At 38.5% G+C, this 23,849-nt stretch overlaps 1 protein-coding gene across 4 annotated transcripts in view; it reads right to left on the reverse strand.

Annotated features, from left to right (window-relative positions):
- grin2ab (glutamate receptor, ionotropic, N-methyl D-aspartate 2A, b) overlaps positions 1 to 23,849 on the reverse strand; it is a 106,210-nt gene that overhangs the window by 16,746 nt on the left and 65,615 nt on the right. For 3 of the 4 annotated variants that reach the window (XM_079615563.1, XM_079615561.1, XM_079615562.1), the window contains exon 4: positions 22,692 to 23,287. The exons of the other annotated variant lie outside the window; for it this stretch is intronic. In XM_079615563.1, the coding sequence (XP_079471689.1) occupies positions 22,692 to 23,287 (596 nt within the window). The remainder of the gene's footprint in view (positions 1 to 22,691; positions 23,288 to 23,849) is intronic. 4 annotated transcript variants of the gene reach the window in all.

Raw genomic sequence — 23,849 nt, forward strand, 5'->3', positions numbered from 1 at the left:
ATTCAAACAAATAATTACTCCCGGTGTGGGAAATTCACACACATTAAAGTGAAGTGTGTTATGAAAAAAAAACATTTCCTTCTTTTCACATCCAATTACACACACACAGGCCTATTGCAATCACTTGTACATCAATGGCAGGTTTTTCTTCGCGAACAGAAGCATTTCTGTTTTGTCCCCAGTTGCAGGTTAACAACTGTTTCACACTGCAAACGTGAGCGGTGCGTCAACGACCGCTTCACACTGCAAAAGTGAGCGGGGCGTGAACGAGCGGCGCGTGAACGAGCAATTCACACTGTAAACGAGCGGCGCGTGAACGACAGTTTCACATGGCAAACGTGAGAGGCGCGTGAACGACCGTGAGTGGCGCGTCAGCGTAAATGCATCATCACAGCAGCTGCAGCCGCCGGAGTATTACTGGAAGCGTTTGTAGTACAGCGTCACAGCAGTAGTGATGGGCAATCCGGCTCTTTTTTGTGAGCCGGCTCATTTGACTCAGCTCACTGAAATGAGCCGGCTCTTTTGACTCACAAACGGCTCTTTAAAAAATAAACGTTTTAACTCCCTGAAAGTCAACCGCACAACAGTGCAACGTGAATATTCACATTTTTTATTGTCCATAACAACCCGAAAAATTGCCTGCTTGCCTTGCACATCTAATTAATGTGCAAAGTTTTCCGACAATTTTTCTTAGGCCTAGGCCTACCTTCTTTTTTTATGTGGATGTTTTTGAGCTTGTAGAAGTTAGCTCTTACGTTCTTCTGAACATCTTGCGCTGCCATTGCCCGATGTCATTTCTGAGTCATATCCATAATCTGGCTCTCCTTTAAATGTTCCACAAGTGGTAGGCTACAATGACTGGTTGTTTTAAAATATAACTAATATCGAAACAAAATAACCCAGTCAGTCTCATCTACGAGACGTTTAGGCCTCCTCCTGACAGCTCGGCTCATAGCTTGCAAGTTTGCTTAGTGGCAAACTTTCTTCATTTGATTGGTTTAACCGCCATCCGCCCAAATTGAATTAAAATATTATTTTTTGTCACGCCATCCGCCCGATCAGCGGTTTATCCGCATATAGTGTGTGTGTGTGCGTGCATACATGCTCGGCCCTCCCTCATGCAGTATAATTGGTTGACATCGCGTGTTTGATTGACAGGAACAGAGTGTGAGGCTGATCAGACAGTCGAAACGAATGTGTGTGCGCCTTTAGGCCGATAGATAGCCTAATTATTTTGTTGTGTTTCTTTGAATTAGTCAATTATTTTAAATAAAATTAAAATAATTCATTATTTCTTTATTACATAATGATTTAATTTCTATAGGCTATATATTTTTAAATAGAGTCGGCTCTTCAGATCTGCGAGCCAGCTCCCGTCGTTCACCTAAAAGAGCCGACTCTTAGATCCGGCTCATTCGCGAACGACCCATCACTACACAGCAGCTGCTACAAAAGTCTCGGCGCCGAAACCCGCGATTCACTGCTGCTCGCGCGACGTTCCTGCTTGAAGCTCGCGCGCTTCTCTTAGACCGGTTTTAAAAATCGGCATTGGTCAGAGTGATCGGCCGGTCACCGATTACGGCCGATCACGTGAAAATCGGCCGATTCCGATCACCAGCCGATCAATCGGTGCATCCCTACTAAATATAAGAGCCAATCGCTAATTGGTAAAATCATCACATCTCTGCAGCCACCGTTAGAAGCTGGTCTAGCCTGAAAAGCAGCGCTGTGTGAACACAACCGGACTGGACAACTAGTTGTCTGTCACATCATACAGTCCGAGTGAGTCGCTCTGCACTGTACAAACGCGTGTCTACCATGCATTTGCTGGGTTTCATGTGTGGTTTCGGTAACTTACAGCGACGGAGATATGAGCTGTGTATCATCTGAAGGATTTAGATTCAGTCCCTGTCCTCCACCGGAGCTGCTCCAGTCAGATTTGTGTTCTATGTGCGACTCAAATGCTCTGCTTTCCTCCAAGATATAAAGCTGCAGTCAGGTAATAAAAATATGACAGATGAACTCGCGTCTCGAATGGACTCTTGTCGTGTCAAAAGTGATAAGACTTTTCAGTTTTACGGATGTCACCATCTTTGATATTACTTTGGTCACTGTCGCTATGTTACTGCTAAGAGAATACAGGCTTCACTCCTGTTGCATACAGACTCTACTGCAAGCTGCTGTTGAACAGGACATTTTCAGACTCACACCTGTAAGTAAATGTGGTTGTCAATGCCAAAAACCGACAGTGTGAACGCAGCCTTTGAGCATAAAAAAACAACATTTGCAGTTCATGTAAAATTTTGTTGCTAATTTGAAATATATTATTTAATCGTGAGTTCGGCAAGCAGTTTTTGAGATTTCAGGATTCCCCCATTCAAGTAGATATGACTTGGTCTTGGATGCCCGAAATGGCTGTCTAGAGGTGTTGCAAATATGCCCACCGAGTGCACAGACTTGCCCTGAAAGGCACTTTGCAGGAGCTCAACAGAACCAGTTCCCTTTCAAAGCCTTAATATTCTTTAAAAATTCACCTTTCGGGTTCGATGGAAGAAAGAAGGTTGCACAAGTTTGGAACAACATGACAGAATTTTAATTCGTTTGGGTGAACTATTCATTTAATTATTTTTTTTCCTAAAACGTTCAGACACTAATTAAAACATTACCTTAAAAAAAAACACATTCTAAAATCTGACAAATTGGTTTCTTTTGCAACATCATCCTCCTATATGGCGCTATGATAATGCTTGACTGCCCATTCCATCTTTTACTTTGTTCTCAACTGCTGAACTCTGTAACTCTTTCAAAGCGATCACTGGCCTCTCTCACATATCTGCTTGTTTGTGCAGAGTTTTGAGGAATGACCTTTTCTAGATGGTGTCTAGGGGGGTTTGTGATAAGTTTCCACTTCTTCATAATTGAACAAACACCGCTGGGATATCCAAAGACTTGGGCATTGTTTTCTAACCTTTTCCTAAAGCATTTGTCTAACATTATCTCTGACATATTTAGAATGCTCTTTAGTCTTCATTTTCACAGCTGTCCTTTCGATTAACAAGCTGAATAATTATACCGTAACCGTGACGATTTTGTTTATCTAGGAAAGGTTATAATGACTCACAGGTATAATCCAGTTGTACATGTTTACATCCTCATCCAGGAAATTTGTTTTGACTTTTAAACGTTTACTTTAACTCAAACAAACTGCAATTTATTAACTAAACCTATTAAAAATGTTTTTGCCAACTGAAAAAAAACTAATATAAATGTTAGATAAAACATTAAATTATAAATGTTGCCGTGTTATTCACATAAGATAAGAAGTACTAAAACAACAAACTAAAAGTGAAATTAAAATAATTTGAAGCTAAACATAAATATTAACAGAAAAATTGCAAATTGCAAAAGCACATAAAATTACTAAAACAAAATGAACACTGAAAATATAAAAGCTTATTCAAAGCATCAATAAATACTACAATGGTATAAAAATAATACTAAAATAACACTGGATGATATATTCTCTGGATAATTTAAAGATATGTGTAGCGTACGGGTTAGGGGACATGATTAAATGTGATTCCCTTCTTAATGCATTTTTTTTTACATAATTAACTAAATTGGCAACCATATAATTTGTCAACTTGCAGCATCTCCAACTTATTGGACTGCATACGCATGCAGCATATTACATTTTTTATAAAGAATAATGACATTAAACTCATTAATTTAGTGTTTCGGTGGATAAAAGTAAAAATGTCTCAGATACTTAAAGAATGATTTGAAATGAAGCAAAAATACGGTTTGGTTAAAGAACTTGTTCTCTCAAAAAAGTCTGTTATTTACTTTACCTTCATGTTGCTCCAAACCTGTAAATTCTTTCATGGAAAATAAAATGAAATTAATATCTTGACATCTGCCCTAAATCTCCTGGAAAAACAATCAGCATCTTTTCAATTAATTGTTGATCCAGTTCACAAAACTAGTCTGACTCAACAGTTCACAGGAGGGGAAGATTATCATTACACATATGGCTTCAGAAAACCTGGAATACAAGTTTTATGGACTACTACTATAATACTTGAACAGTGCTTTTGCATCCTTTGAAGCTTGAACGCTTCAGTCCCCATTCATTGTAAAGGCATGGAAATGAGCAAGCAATCCCGTTATTCAAAATATCTCCATCTGGGTCACATGGAAGACGGTCACACGGGTTTTGCTCGACATGAGGGTGAGTAAATAATGACAGAATTTAAATTTTTGGGTGAACTAATCCTTGAAGGGTCTGAATACTTTCGCACAGCCCTTTTCAATCACATACACTCCACTGAACAACAGAAGCTCGGTACTGTATCTCTGTCTTCTCCATGTAACGCGCAATAAAGATTAGCTCAGCTGTGCACTACTCAGATGGCACAAACATACACATACTCTCTTCTGAATTTAATTAAGAAACAGGAAAATAACTAGGAAATGAGGTTTAGCTTCAGGCAGAAATGAAAAGAACAGGGTCAGAGCTACACCTGCTACTCAACTGCAGCTTCTGTTGTGCGTGTTTGTTTGTAAGTGTGTCTTATTCTTATATTAGAAATTTCCACAGCACAAATTGAAAATGGATTTTTGTCATAGCTGTCACATAGTATTCCCTTTAATAAACACATCATTCTGTGCATCTCATCTCACTGATTAAGAAATAGAGAGACGGGGTAATGTAATAGACTCTACACATGCAGGGTGACCTTTATTTTCCATAGTCTTCTAGAAATTATCGCAAGCTTATGACTAATTATGTCACTGACAGTTAGTGGTTTATAAAATGTCATTTCAAATGGCTTTCTGTACACAGAGCCTCTTTATGATCTCAATTAACAGTGAAATGTTAGTCCGAGATTAGAGGTAGTTAAATGCATATTAGGTGATGATAGTTCCACATGGAGCCGCAATTTCTATTAATCTTTCTCTGGTCAGGTCTTTGTTAGTGCTGTGCTAATCGTGACAAATTATTGCAATAGACTGCAATATATTAAAGTCCCCCTGTGGTGAAAAACAAGTTTTTAATGTTGTTTATGCGTCTATGTGGTGTTTGTAATGTGCAAATTCATAAGTCAACACCATTGCTGAATATTTTCTCCTTAAAACTGCAGTGAAAAAAAGACTCAAGTCTTAAAAACGCGGTTTGAAAAAGCTGGTGTTTCTAACTTCATAAACTACCTTGTAAACAATTATGTCAACGTGCCAGCGGGCTTTAGCATATCATTAGCAGGGTAGTCTCAATAGAAGCCCGGTATATTTTTTTGTTGTTATGAAAAATGGGGTAGATTTAGCAATATAGCGGGTGTATGATGTATATTACGATGTTATGATGAACTTTATGCCTTTCTCCACTGACGTTCGGAGTTGTTCAAAGCGTTTCTGATGATTGTTAGAAGGCAGACTGAGATGGCGAACGGAAACATAGTTTGTGTAACTTTAGCAACACATTATTAGCTGTTTGATAATGTAGTCAGGCAAAAGGATAATCATATTAATTACCGTTATGTGTCTGACGTTGTAAAGAGCGATACCATTGTGCAGCGTTTACCTCGAGTGAATCTGTGAGCTGGCGTGAGTGGAGGAGGGGCTAATTAGCATATTCATGGTTACGCGTATACTAAATGAGGGTGTAGAGTTGCATTCAAGCTATTTTAAGGCATGAAAAAAATTAACTGAAAAAAGCATTTAAATATGTCATTTTGGTGATCAAAGATGAGTTTTAAGGGATACAATTATTGACTACAGGGGGACTTGAAGGTTTTGTAATATCACACAGAGGTATAAAATTAAATACATTTATAATAAATAGGGTAAAATAAAATATATTTTCATGAGTTACAAAATAAATAGTTAAGAAATCATGAAGATATGCTTTAAATATATACTTTTTTTAAAAGTATAATTTCAAACTGCTATAAGCAATACCATGGATATGGCTGAGGAGATATAGATTTGAACGATTCAAAATTACCATTCATGACCTCTAAGGCAAACTTTAGCCATTACAGACATAATTGATAACTAATTGGTACAGCAAACAAGTGTCTCTGGAACGATTTTATATTAGATAATTTATAAATCAGTGTATAATGGATTATGAGCATGCACATTGAAAAAGCAAATGCATGACTTATAAGTGTTATGAATGAATTCACTGGAGGCAAGCTGGCTGAGAACCCAAATGCAACTTTACTTCAAAACACAATCAAAGATAATAAAACAAGGGCATAGCAATCTGAACACGAACAAGAACCTGGACAACAACATTGAATACTAGACAAAGGCTGCGTTTACACTTGGCATTAACATGCGATCATCATGATCCGATCAAGCAGATCGGATCATTAGCCAATCAGGACACGGTATGTTTACATTTGTTCATATTAAGTAGTCTCTGTATCTGGATAAATGATCGAATTTCTGTTTTTGCATAATATTTAAATTAGGTCTGTAGCACGACAGCAATAGGAGTAAAGATGATAGAAATTAAGCAATGTCCCAATTGCTTTTACTCACTCTTTTTACTTTCCTGTGCAATCTCCAGTCATGTTTTTTGAATGAAGGAATACTTCCGTTGATCATACAAAAATAACTGGGTTGATCATGTTAAATAAGTCACATCATCGATCATCGGGGTTTAAGGTTATAGCGTGCAATGACTAGGCTATGTGGGAGATTAATAAACATGCTGAAACAATAAAAACATTCATCATAAAAAAAAACAATAAAAAAAAAAACGTTTATTCCCATTATTCCTCTGGCAAAGCAGCGTACGCTCTTCATTAAGATCTCATGACTGATCACAGCTGTGATCGTACAGGCGATCGCCTCGTTTAGATAATGTTGCACAATTAAAATGAAAAATGACACACTCAGTATCATTTAAGTCTAAATAAACTGTTTTAAATATTGACGTTTATTGTAAGGTTCAAATAAGTTTAATTTATTGTCTAAACTGCGTCTGGACATTATTTTCTGACAGCCACGTGGGGAGACTGGGCAGGGATTTATATGACGTCCACCTGAATGCAGACACGATGGCTGGATTACGTTTACATTACTCTGAGATCCGATCACAATGCGTCCTCGACTACCTCTGGACCAGGACACGCTGATCGATATTCGATAACATTCTCATCAGAAACGCGTTACACTTGTCTTTACAATGTGTAGGCTATGTAACATCCGGATACAGGTCGCATGTTAATGCCAAGTGTAAACGCAGCCAAAGACACAGGGCAAACATGAGGGCTTTAATTCACAGACTAATTACGGTACAAGACAAGGAACACCTGTGAACAATAATCCGACGATGAATGACAAGACACATGGCAGGATCACATGACAAACAGGGAATCACATGACAAGACAAAGAAACAAAATCCAAACCATGACAAAAAGTAATTATAAAAAATAATATAAATGTAACTGTTCTTATAATGCAGTAAAGGTCTTTATAAATAAATATAGTTATAGAATAGTAATACTTTAAATTAGTATAAATGGGGCTATAATTCATTATAAGCATGGACTTCATAGAAAGTGTTACCAAACTCATGATAATTTTTCAGCAAAAAATAATGAATTATTAACTGAATAACAGAGACCTTTAAATGGCATTTCGCTAGCACAGACCATGTAAGCGAACACAGGTTTGTCAGTAATAATACACAGGCTGACATATCCAATGCAACCAAAGAACTGGCCCAGCAGTTATTACGTTGTTTTGTGTGCCGAAAGATAATAAATAGGAGGTCAACAACGAGGGAAAGCTACAACATAATGCTTCAGAATCGATTTTCAGAGATCTTGCCTTGCCTACAAGCAAAGCAAGTAAACAAGGCCAGAATCAAAGGACAGCAAGCGCGGAGGAAAATGTCTGATGAAAAACAGATCGGTGCTCACATAATACAGCGCTGCTACCGCTAAGGTGTTTAATGTTTTAAAGTATATCAAACGTGGAAAATGCCCCCAGATGAAGTCAACATAAAATCTGTACAGTGAGAAATACAGTATGCCATTTGTGACTAAATTAAACCTGAGTAAGGGAAAGAAACAAAACAAAACAGCAGTACTCAAGATGAGCTGATGGTAATCGATGCCATTTAGTTAATGTGTCAGACTGTGAATAATTTGGAGTAAAGGAGTTGCCACATCTCTGGCAAAACAAAAGGCAGACACTTTTGCCTTAGGCTGTGAAATCACTCAAGCGCTTAAAACATGAGACTTGTCAGCCTCATGGCAGCGTCTTCTGTGTAAAGGTGATAATGTTGCAGGAGGTGCTTATGAAAGGAGTCGTTGTGTTTGTGCTTGAGCAGGCACAGCAGGTCTGGGTTGGGCTCACAACAAACAGTGAGATAAACACAAACACAGACAGAACTTACAGAACGCTCCAACTAAAAGTTTACCCATCATAACTAGGGATGCATGATATAACAGAGACTGTATCACTGTATTGACTAAGGATGTGCAAAACTATACAAAAAGATGCGTGCGCATCCAAAACGCGCATACAGAAAATGTGATTTTAAACCATTCAAACGCAAGAAGACTCGCGCAATGTTTTCTGTGCTGCGCACACATCCAAAACCACAATCGCACAGAGTATGCGATACTGAACTGAGTTCTCTTCCGAGTCTTGAATGCAAACAGTTGACAAAGAAAACGCATGTGTCATATATTGGATCCGTGCAGCTCTTTAAGGGGTCATGAACTGCATTGTTTTATTGTTTCATAATGTTTCCTGGGGTGCACTTATATTGTTAATATGAATTTACTTCAAAACTTGTCATAATTTAGAAATAAAAGGCATTTTTCCTACCCTGATTTTAGCCTCTGATTTGAACGATCTGTTTGATCTGTTGTGAGACTTCAGTGTAAACGCCCACTGCTGTGATTGGCTAACAGCTTTGCATATGAAATAGCTAGTATTTCACGTGGAACACTCTCAAAAATGCTTAGCACGTTTTTGCTATTACAGCTCTCAATGTTAACTACTGGTGAAAAGTAATAATTATAGCATTACAATTAGATCTATGGCATTATATTTAGATTGTGGCATGAAAGGTTGCAGTGATGAGCATAGCCGATCCCAGATCCCAGTATGCAGCGAACTCGATTTCTGCACACTAACGAATGCTTTCATCGTGCAAACACAATATAAATAAGAGATTTGTTGATTATTACGGGAGATTTGGTGAGAGTCCAGAACTCAGTCACTGATAAACACGCGGTGTTTGATTGACAGCTCCAGCTTTTGTAAACGGAGCGTTCTTTGATCGCTTTCTATATATAATTCAACCAGTTTAAATAACAGATTATTTACACCCTACTAAGAAAAACAATGTGAAGTCGACCGTTTAGTCACTGCTTTGATTTACTGACAGGATAAAGAACATCTGACTGTAGCTACATGAATCATTACATCAGAAATCACTGGTCACAGATCAGGCATTAGAATGAACAGGGTTACTTGCATGTGGCAATACTGTCGAGTTCATATCGTAAAAGCCTGCGCTTTTTTGGGGAATGACTTACCAAAGAATCCAGTGAAATGTACCAAATACGAATAAATAATGTTCAACTGAGACATTCACATTGTTGAATATTAATATCCACATTCCTAGCATTAGGATCCTTCTGAGGGTAATGTAATTTTTAGTCCAGTGAGTGACCCTGTGCTCTTCTCTCTTTCCAGAACGAGTCGTTCGCTGACCCTGATAACAATAAAAGCTGAATTTGGACAAACAAGAAAGTTCAGTTCTTTAACTTTCAGGATATTCTTATAATATGATGACCTCTTATATGTCAAAACCTCAAGGAAAATGTGATTTCTCAGTTCATGACCCCTTTAAAGTGACAGCAGCCTAATATTCCTGCTACCGTCTCTATAATAACATTAATCAAACAACAAAAGACAACGAGAAAATTCACTCGCTGTTCTTGACTGAATGAATTTTGTAACTACATTTATTTTATTTATATGTTTGTTTTCTTCTTTTTCTTACATTTGATTACAGTTTCTGTACCCAAATACATGAAAATCTTAAAACACTGTTTATTTCGGTCATATCTTTCTTCAGTTTTATTTATTTGTGAAATACATTCACTTGTCTTTAATAATGCTGGAAATGTTTATTAGCTAGATGTTTTTTCTAATGTATTTTTAAACCATAGGCAAAAGTTTCTTGTGTAAGTGTTCTTTAGCCTGTTGATTTTTGTTCATGGTATTCAGCTACAATTATATGTTTTGTAATATGACTTAGAATAAATGTGAATGATAGAATCACCTTGTTGGAATCGATTTAGGAATCGATAAGAATCCAAATTGATAAGCAGAGTCGGAATCATAATCATTACAATTCAAACGATACCAAACCCTAGTTAAATGTCATTTATTCAAATATAATTCATACAATTTTTATTTTTATTTGAACAATAACAATAAATTAAATAATAATACAAATGAAAAAGAATGATTAAATGATTCACTCATTAAAGACATTCACTTGTTTCATTCCAGAATTAATCAATGTTTTTGATAAAATCACTTACTGAAACCCCACCACTAACACATAGATTGTATGTCTAGAAAGCGCAAACACAGACAAGTGAAGTTATGCAAACAATAAAAAGTTGGAACTCTGCTTGACCAACCAAATTCGAGAATGGAAACTAACTTTTTATATAATTTTTAAATAATTGTATATAACAGCAGCACCCATTTGGGTCCCACTTTATATTAAGTGGCTTTAACTACTATGTACTAACATTGAAATTAATAATTTGATACAATGGACTTATTGTGTACATATATGCTTTTACATTGTACTTATATTTTAAAAATACCTGCTTGTAATTACAGCGGTAATTAATTTATGTAATTAGGGGCCAAGCACTGAAGGTGCGGGCACCTATTGTATCTGTTCTGGTTCTTATTCTGCTTCTTTTTCTTTTTCTTTTTCTTTTTCTTTTTTTTCTTCCGACTGGGCGTCTATGGCAGCCTATAGAACCGTTTGCGGGAAACTTATAAAAATTGGCACAGTGATAGAGGACAGCCTGAACTATCACCATAGCAAATTTGGAGTCTCCAACTCATTCCCTCTAGCGCCACCAGCTGTCCAAAGTTGCACTCATGTTTATGCTAATAACTTTTGAACCACAAGGGCTAGAAACAAAATTCTTTTTTCCTCTGATTCCTGAGCTCATGACGATTCGACTCCACCATATGACGTCATTTTCCGTCATAATAGTTTTCCCGCCATTTTGAATTTTCCGAAAAACCTACTTTTTCGAACTCCTCCTAGGCCGTTGCTCCGAATTTCACGAAAAATGAACCAGATCATCTCCAGACCTTGACGACCAAAAGTTATGGAATTCAAGTTGATTCGAATTACCGTTCTCGAATACCGCGCAAATAAATTTTACGTAGCGCTTGCGAAAACAGACGTAAGGCCGTATCTCCACAACGCTTTATCGGATTCAGACCAAATTTGGTACATGTCATCACAAGCATGACTTAAGGCTACATGCTGCGTTTCGGCGCAGCGCCACCTACTGGTCCGGAGATATGAAGAATTTATGTTTTTGCTTATAACTTCTGAACGGTTTGTCCAAAAATCACAAAAGTGGTCTCGTTAGATTCAGGGCGTCGTGCTGAGTTGACTGATATCCAATTTTCCCATATCGGCCATTTTGGCTGTCGGCCATTTTGAATTATGTGCTAAAATGCTGTATTTTATGAACGCATGAACTTATCGTTACGAAACTCACTATGGGTCATCAGTACAACGCCCTAAAGGTACTCAAAAATTTATGAGACAGCGCCACCTTTTGGTCAAAAGTTATAATGAAATTTCCAAAAATGCTAATAACTTTTGAATAAATTTGCCTATAGTAATGACACTGATCTCAATAGATTCCTTGGGTTATGCTGAAAACATAGATACCAATTTTGCCATAGTCAGCCAAACTTCCTGTCCGCCATCTTTATTTTCTTTTAAAACCTACTTTTTCGAACTCCTCCTAGACCGAACGTCCGATTTTCACCAAAATCGGATCGTGTCATCTCCAGACCGTGCCGAGTAAAAGTTATGGATTTCGTGTCGATAGACAAAACCGTTTTCGTATACCGCAGTGGCAAAGTTGAGGCATGATGCCAAAATGACTATTCAGGCTTTATATCTGCAATGCCTTGACATATTGACACCAAACTTTGTAAGTGTCATTGTCACTTCACTCTGACCACATCACATCAGTTTCGTAATTGCGCCACCTATTGGTCGAAAGTGATAATCACTTTTTTAGTTAATGTATGTGATTTTTCAACCATTTTGCCAAAATTCATCTTCAAATGTCTTCAATTGCTCCTTGCTGCAGTTTGTCTCACACTTTCAGCCATGTAGGCATATCTCGTCGTCTGCTTTTGCGCTTGGCCCCGTAATGGCTGCTTGCAGCTATATTTAGGGGCCAAGCACTGAAGGTGCGGGCACCTATTGTATCTGTTCCCGTTCTTATTCTTCTTTTTCTTTTTCTTTTTCTTTTTCTTTTTCTTCCGACTGGGCGTCTATGGCAGCCTATAGAACCGTTTGCGGGAAACTTATACAAATTGGCACAGTGATAGAGGACAGCCTGAAGTATCACCATAGCGAATTTAGAGTCTCCAACTCATTCCCTCTAGCGCCACCAGCTGTCCAAAGTTTCACTCATGTTTATGCTAATAACTTTTGAACCACAAGGGCTAGAAACAAAATTCTTTTTTCTTCTGATTCCTGAGCTCACGACGATTCGACTGCACCCTATGACGTCATTTTCCGTCATAATAGTTTTCCCGCCATTTTGAATTTTCCGAAAAAACTACTTTTTCGAACTCCTCCTAGGCCGTTGCTCCGAATTTCACGAAAAATGAACCAGATCATCTCCAGACCTTGACGACCAAAAGTTATGGAATTCAAGTCGATTCGAATTACCGTTCTCGAATACCGCGCAAATAAATTTTACGTAGCTCTTGCGAAAACAGACGTAAGGCCGTATCTCCACAACGCTTTATCGGATTCAGACCAAATTTGGTACATGTCATCACAAGCATGACCTGAGGCTACATGCTGCGTTTCGGCGCAGCGCCACCTTCTGGTCCGGAGATATGAAGAATTTATGTTTTTGCTTATAACTTCTGAACGGTTTGTCCAAAAATCACAAAAGTGGTCTCGTTAGGTTCAGGGCGTCATGCTGAGTTGACTGATATCCAATTTTCCCATATCGGCCATTTTGGCTGTCGGCCATTTTGAATTATGTGTTAAAATGCTGTATTTTACGAACGCATGAACGTATCGTTACGAAACTCAGTATGGGTCATCAGTACAAGGCCCTAAAGGTACTCAAAAGATTATGAGACAGCGCCACCTTTTGGTCAAAAGTTATAATGAAATTTCCAAAAATGCTAATAACTTTTGAATAAATTTGCCTATAGTAATGACACTGGTCTCAATAGATTCCTTGGGTTATGCTGAAAACATTGATACCAATTTTTGCCATAGTCAGTCAAACTTCCTGTCCGCCATCTTTATTTTCTTTTAAAACCTACTTTTTCGAACTCCTCCTAGACCGAACGTCCGATTTTCACCAAAATCGGATCGTGTCATCTCCAGACCGTGCCGAGTAAAAGTTATGGATTTCGTGTTGATAGACGAAACCGTTTTCGTATACCGCAGTGGCAAAGTTGAGGCATGATGCCAAAATGACTATTCAGGCTTTATTTCTGCAATGCCTTGACATATTGACACCAAACTTTGTAAGTGTCATTGTCACTTCACTCTGACCACATCACATCAGTTTCGTAACTGCGCCACCTATTGGTCGAAAGTGATAATCATATTTTTAGTTATTGTATGTGATTTTTCAACCATTTTGCCAAAATTCATCTTTAAATGTCTTTAATTGCTCCTTGCTGCAGTTGATCTCTCACTCCCAGCCACTTTGGCACGTCTTGTCGTCTTGCTTGCGCTTGGCCCCGGTGATTGCTGCTTGCAGCTATATTTATTATTCTTCTTCTTCCGCCATTGAAGTCTATGGCAGCCCTATGAACCGCTTGCGGGAAAGTTGATTTTATTTGACATTCTGATAGAGGACAGTCCCAACATTAAATACACCAATTTTGGTGTCTCCAACTCATTCCCTCTAGCGCCACCAACAGTCCAAAGTTTCACTCATGTCTATGCTGATAACTTTTGAACCGTAAGGGCTAGAATCAAAATTCTTTTTTCCTCTGATTCCTGAGCTCACGACGATTCGATTGCACCCTATGACGTCATTTTCCGTCATAATAGTTTTCCCGCCATTTTGAATTTTCCAAAAAACCTACTTTTTCGAACTCCTCCTAGGCCGTTGCTCCGAATTTCACGAAAATTGAACCAGATCAACTCCAGACCATGACGACAAAAAGTTATGGAATTCAAGTTGATTCGAATTACCGTTCTCGAATACCGCGCAAATAAATTTTACGTAGCGCTTGCAAAAACAGACGTAAGGCCGTTTCTCCACAACGCTTTATCGGATTCAGACCAAATTTGGTACATGTCATCACAAGCATGACCTGAGGCTACATGCTGCGTTTCGGCGCAGCGCCACCTACTGGTCCGGAGATATGAAGAATTTATATTTTTGCTTATAACTTCTGAACGGTTTGTCCAAAAATCACAAAAGTGGTCTCGTTAGATTCAGGGCATCGTGCTGAGTCGACTGATATCCAATTTTCCCATATCGGCCATTTTGGCTGTCGACCATTTTGAATTATGTGCTAAAATGCTGTATTTTATGAACGCATGAACGTATCGTTACGAAACTCAGTATGGGTCATCAGTACAACGCCCTAAAAGTACTCAAAAATTTATGAGACAGCGCCACCTTTTGGTCAAAAGTTATAATGAAATTTCCAAAAATGCTAATAACTTTTGAATAAATTTGCCTATAGTAATGACACTGATCTCAATAGATTCCTTGGGTTATGCTGAAAACATAGATACCAATTTTGCCATAGTCAATCAAAGTTCCTGTCCGCCATCTTTATTTTCTTTTAAAACCTACTTTTTCGAACTCCTCCTAGACCGAACGTCCGATTTTCACCAAAATCGGATCGTGTCATCTCCAGACTGTGCCGAGTAAAAGTTATGGATTTCGTGTCGATAGACAAAACCGTTTTCGTATACCGCAGTGGCAAAGTTGAGGCATGATGCCAAAATGACTATTCAGGCTTTATATCTGCAATGCCTTGACATATTGACACCAAACTTTGTATGTGTCATTGTCACTTCACTCTGACCACATCACATCAGTTTCGTAACTGCGCCACCTATTGGTCGAAAGTGATAATCATATTTTTAGTTATTGTATGTGATTTTTCAACCATTTTGCCAAAATTCATCTTCAAATGTCTTTAATTGCTCCTTGCTGCAGTGGGTCTCACACTCCCAGCCACTTTGGCATGTCTTGTCGTCTTGCTTGCGCTTGGCCCCGGTGATTGCTGCTTGCAGCTATATTTATTATTATTCTGCTTCTTCCGACTGGGCGTCTATGGCAGCCCATAGAAGCGTATGCGGGAAAGTTGTTCCGGTTTGACATTCTGATAGAGGACATTCCCAACAGTAATTGCACCAATTTTGGTGTCTCTAACTCATTCCCTCTAGCGCCACCACCTGTCCAAAGTTTCACTTATATTATGCTAATAACTTTTAAACCGTAAGGCCTATCAACAAAATTCTTTTTTCCTCTGATTCCTGAGCTCACGACGATTCGACTGGACCCTATGACGTCATTTTCCGTCATAAAAATATGGCCGCCATTTTGAATTGTCCAAAAAACCTTCTTTTGCGAACTCGTCCTAGACGGTTTGTCCGATTTGCACCAAAATTGCACCAGATCATCTTCAGGCTGTGGGGACAAAAAGTTATGGAATTCAAGTTGATTCGTCAAACCGTTTTCGATAAACGCGCAAACAAATTTTACGTAGCGCTTGCGAAAACAGACATAAGGCTGTATCTCCGCATCGCTTAATCGTATTCAAACCAAACTTCCTACATGTCATCACAAGCATGACCTGAGGCTACATGCTGCGTTTCGGCGCAGCGCCACCTACTGGTCTGGAGATATGAAAAAAGGCTATTTTTGCTTATAACTTCTGAACGGTTTGTCCAAAAATCACAAAAGTGGTCTCGATAGATTCAGGGCGTCATGTTGAGTTGACTGATATCCAATTTTTCCATATCGGCCATTTTGGCTGTCGGCCATTTTGAATTATGTGCTAAAATGCTGTATTTTATGAACGCATGAACGTATCGTTACGAAACTCAGTATGGGTCATCAGTACAAAGCCCTAAAGGTACTCAAAAGATTATGAGACAGCGCCACCTTTTGGTCAAAAGTTATAATGAAATTTCCAAAAATGCTAATAACTTTTGAATAAATTTGCCTATAGTAATGACACTGATCTCAATAGATTCCTTGGGTTATGCTGAAAACATAGATACCAATTTTGCCATAGTCAGCCAAACTTCCTGTCCGCCATCTTTATTTTCTTTTAAAACCTACTTTTTCGAACTCCTCCTAGACCGAACGTCCGATTTTCACCAAAATCGGATCGTGTCATCTCCAGACCGTGCCGAGTAAAAGTTATGGATTTCGTGTCGATAGACGAAACCGTTTTCGTATACCGCAGTGGCAAAGTTGAGGCATGATGCCAAAATGACTATTCAGGCTTTATATCTGCAATGCCTTGACATATATATCTGCAATGCCTTGACATATTGTACACATACACCAAACTTTGTATGTGTCATTGTCACTTCACTCTGACCACATCACATCAGTTTCGTAACTGCGCCACCTATTGGTCGAAAGTGATAATCATATTTTTAGTTATTGTATGTGATTTTTCAACCATTTTGCCCAAATTCATCTTCAAATGTCTTTAATTGCTCCTTGCTGCAGTGGGTCTCACACTCCCAGCCACTTTGGCATGTCTTGTCGTCTTGCTTGCGCTTGGCCCCGGTGATTGCTGCTTGCAGCTATATTTACATTTGTAATTACACTGTTGACCCTTCCCTTACACCTTAAACCACCCTTAAACCTTCCCATATCAGCACACCTGTCCCTAACCTTACCCGTATCACAACTCAATAGCAGAAAAAGTATTTTACAATACAACATTAACACAATAAGTACATTGTACTTATTTTTCTATGTAAGTACATAGTACTTAAAGCCACTTAATATAAAGTGGGACCCTTATGGGCTTGTGTAATATTGCTTGCATATAATTTCAGCCATGACATAACAATCTGTACTGACCAAAGGTTATATCAGTGTATTTCTACTATCTACAAACAACATTCTGTAATATTATATAGGGACTAATTGCAGCCATAGAGGGCAGCTGTATGTAGGCTATACATATGTGTGTGTGTGTGATATTATTAACAGACTTAATTAAGACAACACATACAGTACTTTAGTCAGGATTGGGTTTGGCCCCTGGGCAGACAGAAGGACAAGGGCCAGAACTACACCTGCTACTCAGATGCAGCATTTTCGGTTTATATGTATATGTATGATTGCCTTAAGATAGAGAGCCAACTGTTTTATATTTTCCAACTTTCACTGACATCTTACCGAACATTACACCAGCGTTTTCGATTACAACACCAAGTCTAATTGTCTTTAATGACCATTCTGTTATATAAAATACCACTGTTCATATTACTGTATGTGTATACTTGGCTATAACAAGTATCACAACACATCTATCCATCTTTCTTGGAGGCATTTCGAAGGTTAATTCTAGCTCTGTGGATGGTGGCGTCATACAAAATGCTCCCACATTGAAGAGTCTGCAGTGTCCCAGATACAGACAGCCTTAGCAACGAGGGAGAGATCAAAAGGAACACCTACTCGGAGCAGACGGATACCAACGCTGCAAACAGCTACTGATGGTAACCCATGGCAACTCCTGATAACTGTGCATTCTGGAAAAAAAAAAAACCAGCAAGTGCCTTCGCAATCTAAACTAACAGTAGATTTTGTTTCACACTACCGTGTGCGATACGGACATCTTCATAGCCAATGTAGACATCACAAGGTTGCCCTCGCAGCTCAGAACGGAACTGAAAACCAATTCAATCATTGAGATATAAAAGGAACTGGGCAGGAGGAATTAAATGGGATCCAAAATAGCAATCTTTGTGCTTCCTTAAATACCCAGCACCTCTCAAATGGAGCAAGAAAATGTGTTGCCTGAAAAAACTCCTTGTTTGTCTTTGCTTAGTAAGCTGAGAACGAGAAAGAAAAAATATTTACAGACATAAAAGAAAAGGAAAATAAGGAAATTCAAGCAACAGTACATACATGGTATTCGCAGTTTCAAATTTAAGACTTTTTGAGATCTTTTTTTATGACCTGCACAAATAAAATCAATATGTCCAAACTAGGGATGTCAATTTACATGTATTTCCATAATCGATCATAGTTTAAATTAAATTAATCGTTAACCTTAACCTCTTAAATCCGGAGTGTGGCCGCTAGCAAGTTATCATGTCACTTAACCACTTGCTTTACAAACACAAAATATGCGTAATTTTAAAGCTTAAGTTTGGCTTTACAGTGAATATAGGGAATATGACCATCACTTAACAAGTGCCCTTAAAAATTGCTGACATATTAGAAGTGCTCTATTTTCATAGCGTGATAAACTGCTTTACATGAAAATGTGATCTGTAAAATCATAGTATATAACAGACTTGAGTCATGTATCGCTGAAAATGTCTCAAATAGCAGAATACAAATTTGTATGTATTTGTATGAAAAAGCGCAGCCGACGCACGTATACCAAGTATACACATGATGCTTTTGTGTCACGTTTTGGTTTGTAACTTTGCAAAACAGTAAACTAGTAGATCATATATCTTCATTTAGAGCAGGTGGTCTCGAACAAGCCCAAAGTCAACACAAGACAACAATGTGTAGATCACGGAGTATCATGACATGCTGCTTGTGATCATGACTCAGTTTTTTCCAACGCCATTTAAAAGTTCAACCATTGGAAACTGGATCTCCGGTATGGTAGGGAGGTACGATGTGTAGAGACCAACTGGACATTGTTTTACAACTGAAGAGCGGTTGGATTGGTTTGGTTTTTAGCTCAGGTTGACAGGTCTTGATTTTCCATGCACCATATAATATGAGCACACAGCTGAAACCGCGCTGGAAGATAATCAATCATCAACCAGGATCTTATTACTTGTGTATTCTATGTACTTACACTGGGGCATTTACACAAGTAGTTCTTATGTTCAGTAAAATCCCTTGTTTGGAGCTTTATTATGTTTTGAAATAAAAGAATAGCCTACATAATTCATTGCATGGGTTGAAGACATTAATGCACTTACAACTACGGCGCGCTTGCGTAATTTTTCCTCGTGTGTCACGTGTTGTGCGCATGAGGCGCATGCACCCTAATGATGAACTTGCTTAATCGACCATCGATAAATACACCGAAATACACCTGTACTTTTATTTTGAAAAGTATCTGACTGACCCAAAGATTAAATATGCACTCTTACAACTATCTTAAACATATTACAGTATAAACCATAAAACATGGTCATAATTCATAAAAAAATATATCATAAGCAATCACTTCGCATAAATGTGCGCAACTTATTGATTGCAAAGTAAACTGCTCTGAAACAACCAGCATGTAGAACGTGCAGCAGTGCTGTTACTTTAAAGCTTGCAGCGCTAACGTTAAATTAAGACAGTCTTTTGAAGTTTAATAATTAGATTTAAATGTGACAATTCCTGTTTTTCCCCAAATTTAAGACCTTTTAAAATTATAATTAAGACATCTGTTATACCATTTAACTCTTTCCCCACCAGTATTTTGTCTCACAAATGATGGACATTTCCGTCAATGGTGGTGAAAGGGTTAAATATGTAAGACTTGAAAAAATGCATTTCAAACATTAAAAGTTTTAAGGATTCACAGGAACATTGTAAGTTATTTCATTCGTTTATGTTATGCAAGTTGCACAGTTTCACAAGATATAGACCAATGGTTCTCAACTGGTTTGGCCATGGGACCCATATTTTCCTATGGTCATTAAGCCGGGACTCAAAGAGTTTGAACCAGGCAAATGTATGTCTCAGTAACCATGGTAAATACACAATACTAACATGAACAGTTAATAAAACATAGGGACACTAATCCTGATGAATAGTATGAACATCATACCTTTACGCAAATCCTTCCCAGCTAACACACAACGTACCAGTTACATAATTTATTGGTTCTTTTTTGGTAATTTCATGATTAACAACGTAATTACGACGTTGCATGCAGCTGATGCGCAGCTGAAGAGTGTGTGCCGCGAGCACAGTAGTCAAAAGCTTTCACGCATTTCTTTCAAATAAAAAATCTCTCATCAGAAAAATACTTATAATTTTTTTGTGTGTTGTTGTTTCTTCAACTACACACTGCACGACCCACTCAAAATGGTATTGCGACCCACTTTTTGACAAGACTACAGCAGTGGTTCACAATGCTACCCGCTGTCCAACACAATATACAATGGTCCCCCATATAGTCTAAAATATTTCAGATATTTTTGCTGTAATTATGAAAAAGTTGCTTGTTTTAACAGTAACTAAGAGTATTGATATATTACATTAAATGAACCATGATTAATTTTATGATTGCAGAAGGTGTACGTTCTTCAATAAAAACAATCGATTTTTAGTTATTGATAGTTTGTGTTTTTTTAGCATTTTAATTTAAGTTACTAGATTATTTCAGTATATTATTAATAATCTTTATTATATTTTCAGTAATAAGTTTTACATTTAAATACTTTTAAGTAGGGATGTGAACAAAACCGAATACCTTATTTAGAAAGGCACGGATAATGGCTTTAAAATGAATAACAAATTCTGCCGAATAATAGAAAAAATATTTGGCAGACACCGTCACTCCTCGTGTTTTCTGGATAACAGGTGAGCCAGGGACTAGCACGATATGCATAAAATTACAAAGCAATAATAAGTGTGTTAAGTGAATGTGTGTGGTGAAATGAGCGCATATCAAATAGCCGGGATGCCGTCTCTGTGTATCTCTCAGAAATCAGAGCTTGGCAAAAGTAACTTAAATACAGCATTATACAAATGTTCTACTATTTGATACGTCTATTAAATAGACATTTTTAATAGTAGAAAATGTGTATGATTCAGTATCTTAGTTGATATCACTCTTAACAGAGAGCTGGTTTCTGAGACACGCAGAGATGACAACGCGGCTATTTAATTTGCGATCGTTTGATTACGATTTTTTCGTGTATCATATCGTAAAATATTTAAAACATTTAAATAGAGTCTATTTGAGAACAACTGATCTCGAGACCTTTCACTAAATCAGTGAACTAAAATAAATGCTGTTGGCTGTTTCTTTTTATTGACCTTTATGTTTGGCTGGCTCTAGCGCACACTACAAGACTTGCTTGCCCCCCCTATTATGTTTTAAACCTCAGATCGCAACAGATACTCATAGCATGCTCACTTGTGACAGACTCAGAGTAGTCGCAAACTTTTGTGCTTTGATGCGTCTCTGAGCAGAAATGACCAACAGCCGATAAGATTTCCAGGAGAAAGAGCGCTAGAGGAGGGCGAGGCAGCGGGAAGTCGAAGCCAAAAAAAAAAAACACCCATCAAAGTGGCAGCTAGCTACTGCCCACGTCTGCTCCACCACTGTCTCATCCATATTGTTTGGCTCTTTTTTCCCCATTCTGTGCAAATGTTGTCTAGAATGGACTAAATATGGGTTACCATGTGCACGAATTTGTGCCTTGCGAAGGGTGCTGAGTTTGTGTCTTGTAGTGCGTAGAGGTCTGTAATGCCTGGAGAAAGCTGTCCGTTAGCATTCATCTCAATGCCAGTTGGTCGGTCTTCTCGGAAGTACGCAATTTGAATTCTGCCATCTTTGCTCACAGCCACTCAGTTCCGGACACAATTGTTTACGAGTCAATCAGAGGCTAACTGGACCATGTTAAACAGCCAGACCTTGACCCCGTGCAGTGCGCCTGTCCATATTTGTCTCTCAAACCAACCAATACGATGGCATTAGCCTCTCTGTTGCCCCCAAAACTCCCAAATGCATCCATATTACAAACTGACCAGTGTGCACAACGCAAGTTGAAAAAAAATTGTTCTCTGGAAAAAAATGAGAGAGTTTTGTCTTTATAACTCATTCAAAGTTATCTCAACATGACAGCTACAATGAAAGGGTCACTTATGAACAAAAAAAGAGGTTTTTCTAGGCCACTCGTATACTGAACATTATTTTGACACATTTGTCAAAAGTACTCCTCATTTCTTTAAGTACTATTCTCATTTCTAAGTGCACCTATTGCAGAGTGGAATAATGTACTCTGAAAATCCATGTTAGCCACTTTGCTGTATTGAATTACAAGAAACATATTGATAGTCAGAGTTAGAAGCTTGTAAAACGAACTACCATTGCATAGTACATTTAAAGACATTTCATTCTGTTTACTTCTACATTTGAGCATGTTTATCCATTTCATTATACAAACAGATTTTCATGCACGCAACCATAAGCTTACCTGCGCAGAGCACTTGCCGGCACCTCTGGCTTCTCAGATTGGCCATAGCAACTAGCTGTACCGTCGGGTATTCGACCTTCCTCTCTGAACATGGCAGCGGCCGCAGAACTGATAATTCCCACAGCATCCTGCACGCGCTTCTCCAGGGGATAATCCCATTCGTCGTACGCAACAGATATCATCCCTATCGGAAAGGCTTCTGGGGTATGTTCGATATTTCCTGTCGTCAAACTAGGAACAATCCACACAAAGCCAGCCCCGGTGAGCCCTAGCGAACGGGCTTCATCCATAACCAGCGCTGCTTCGTCTTTGGAGCAGTAGAGGAGGATGACGGGTGACTGGATGCGTTTAAGCTGCACGTGGGCTCGGTCCTCAGGTTCGCCAACACCGTCCAGCGTCACTACGCCCTGAAGGTCCCAACGAATGAAGCTGTGGTCCACCGTGACACGTACGGTGGCTATGAACTCTTGGAAACCTGGGAACTTGGTGGTGACCACTGAGAATATGTGCCAGTCATACTCCTCCATTATAGCAAGCATCAACAACGCCTCCTGCTGGAGGGAGGCCCCAAACTGGAAAAACGAAGAACTGGCATCCTGGAGGAAAGATAGAGAAAGAAAGAGAGATAGCAAGAGGGAGAGAGAGCCAGAAAGAACAGGTGGTGGGAAAGAAAAGGAGAAAGGGAAACATGAGTAGGAGGGAAGACAGAAAAGGAAAGTTAGATAAAGAAACGCAGGGAAATACAAACCATCAGTTGTCACATCCGACTCTGATAGTTAGGTAATTGTACTTCCACCTGCATTTTTGCCAATTGACAGTTGTCAGTTCTGATATATCAACTATACTACCTTAGCTGAACCTTTACAAGAAAACCTAAACATTTCCTTGGTAAGCTTAACAAGACATGGTAAGCCTTTCTGTAAGCCTTTATTTCATTTTAAATCTGCAACGTACATGACGTGGTAAATAGTGAGGTGATTCTCAGACAGTGTTACTGGGGGGAACAAGGAAATGAGGAAAAAACTATGAGCTGCACGGTGTGAGGATTTCATGTAGCCAACTACAAAGAGACTATTTTAAATGTTACTTCTAATGTTTCACTGATGCTGTGGCGTCTCGCAGCACATTATTCTCTCGTTTTATTTCAAACCTAATGTC

The sequence above is a fragment of the Phoxinus phoxinus genome (genome assembly GCF_949152265.1).
Source record: "Phoxinus phoxinus genome assembly, chromosome: 6".
NCBI lineage: Eukaryota > Metazoa > Chordata > Actinopteri > Cypriniformes > Leuciscidae > Phoxinus > Phoxinus phoxinus.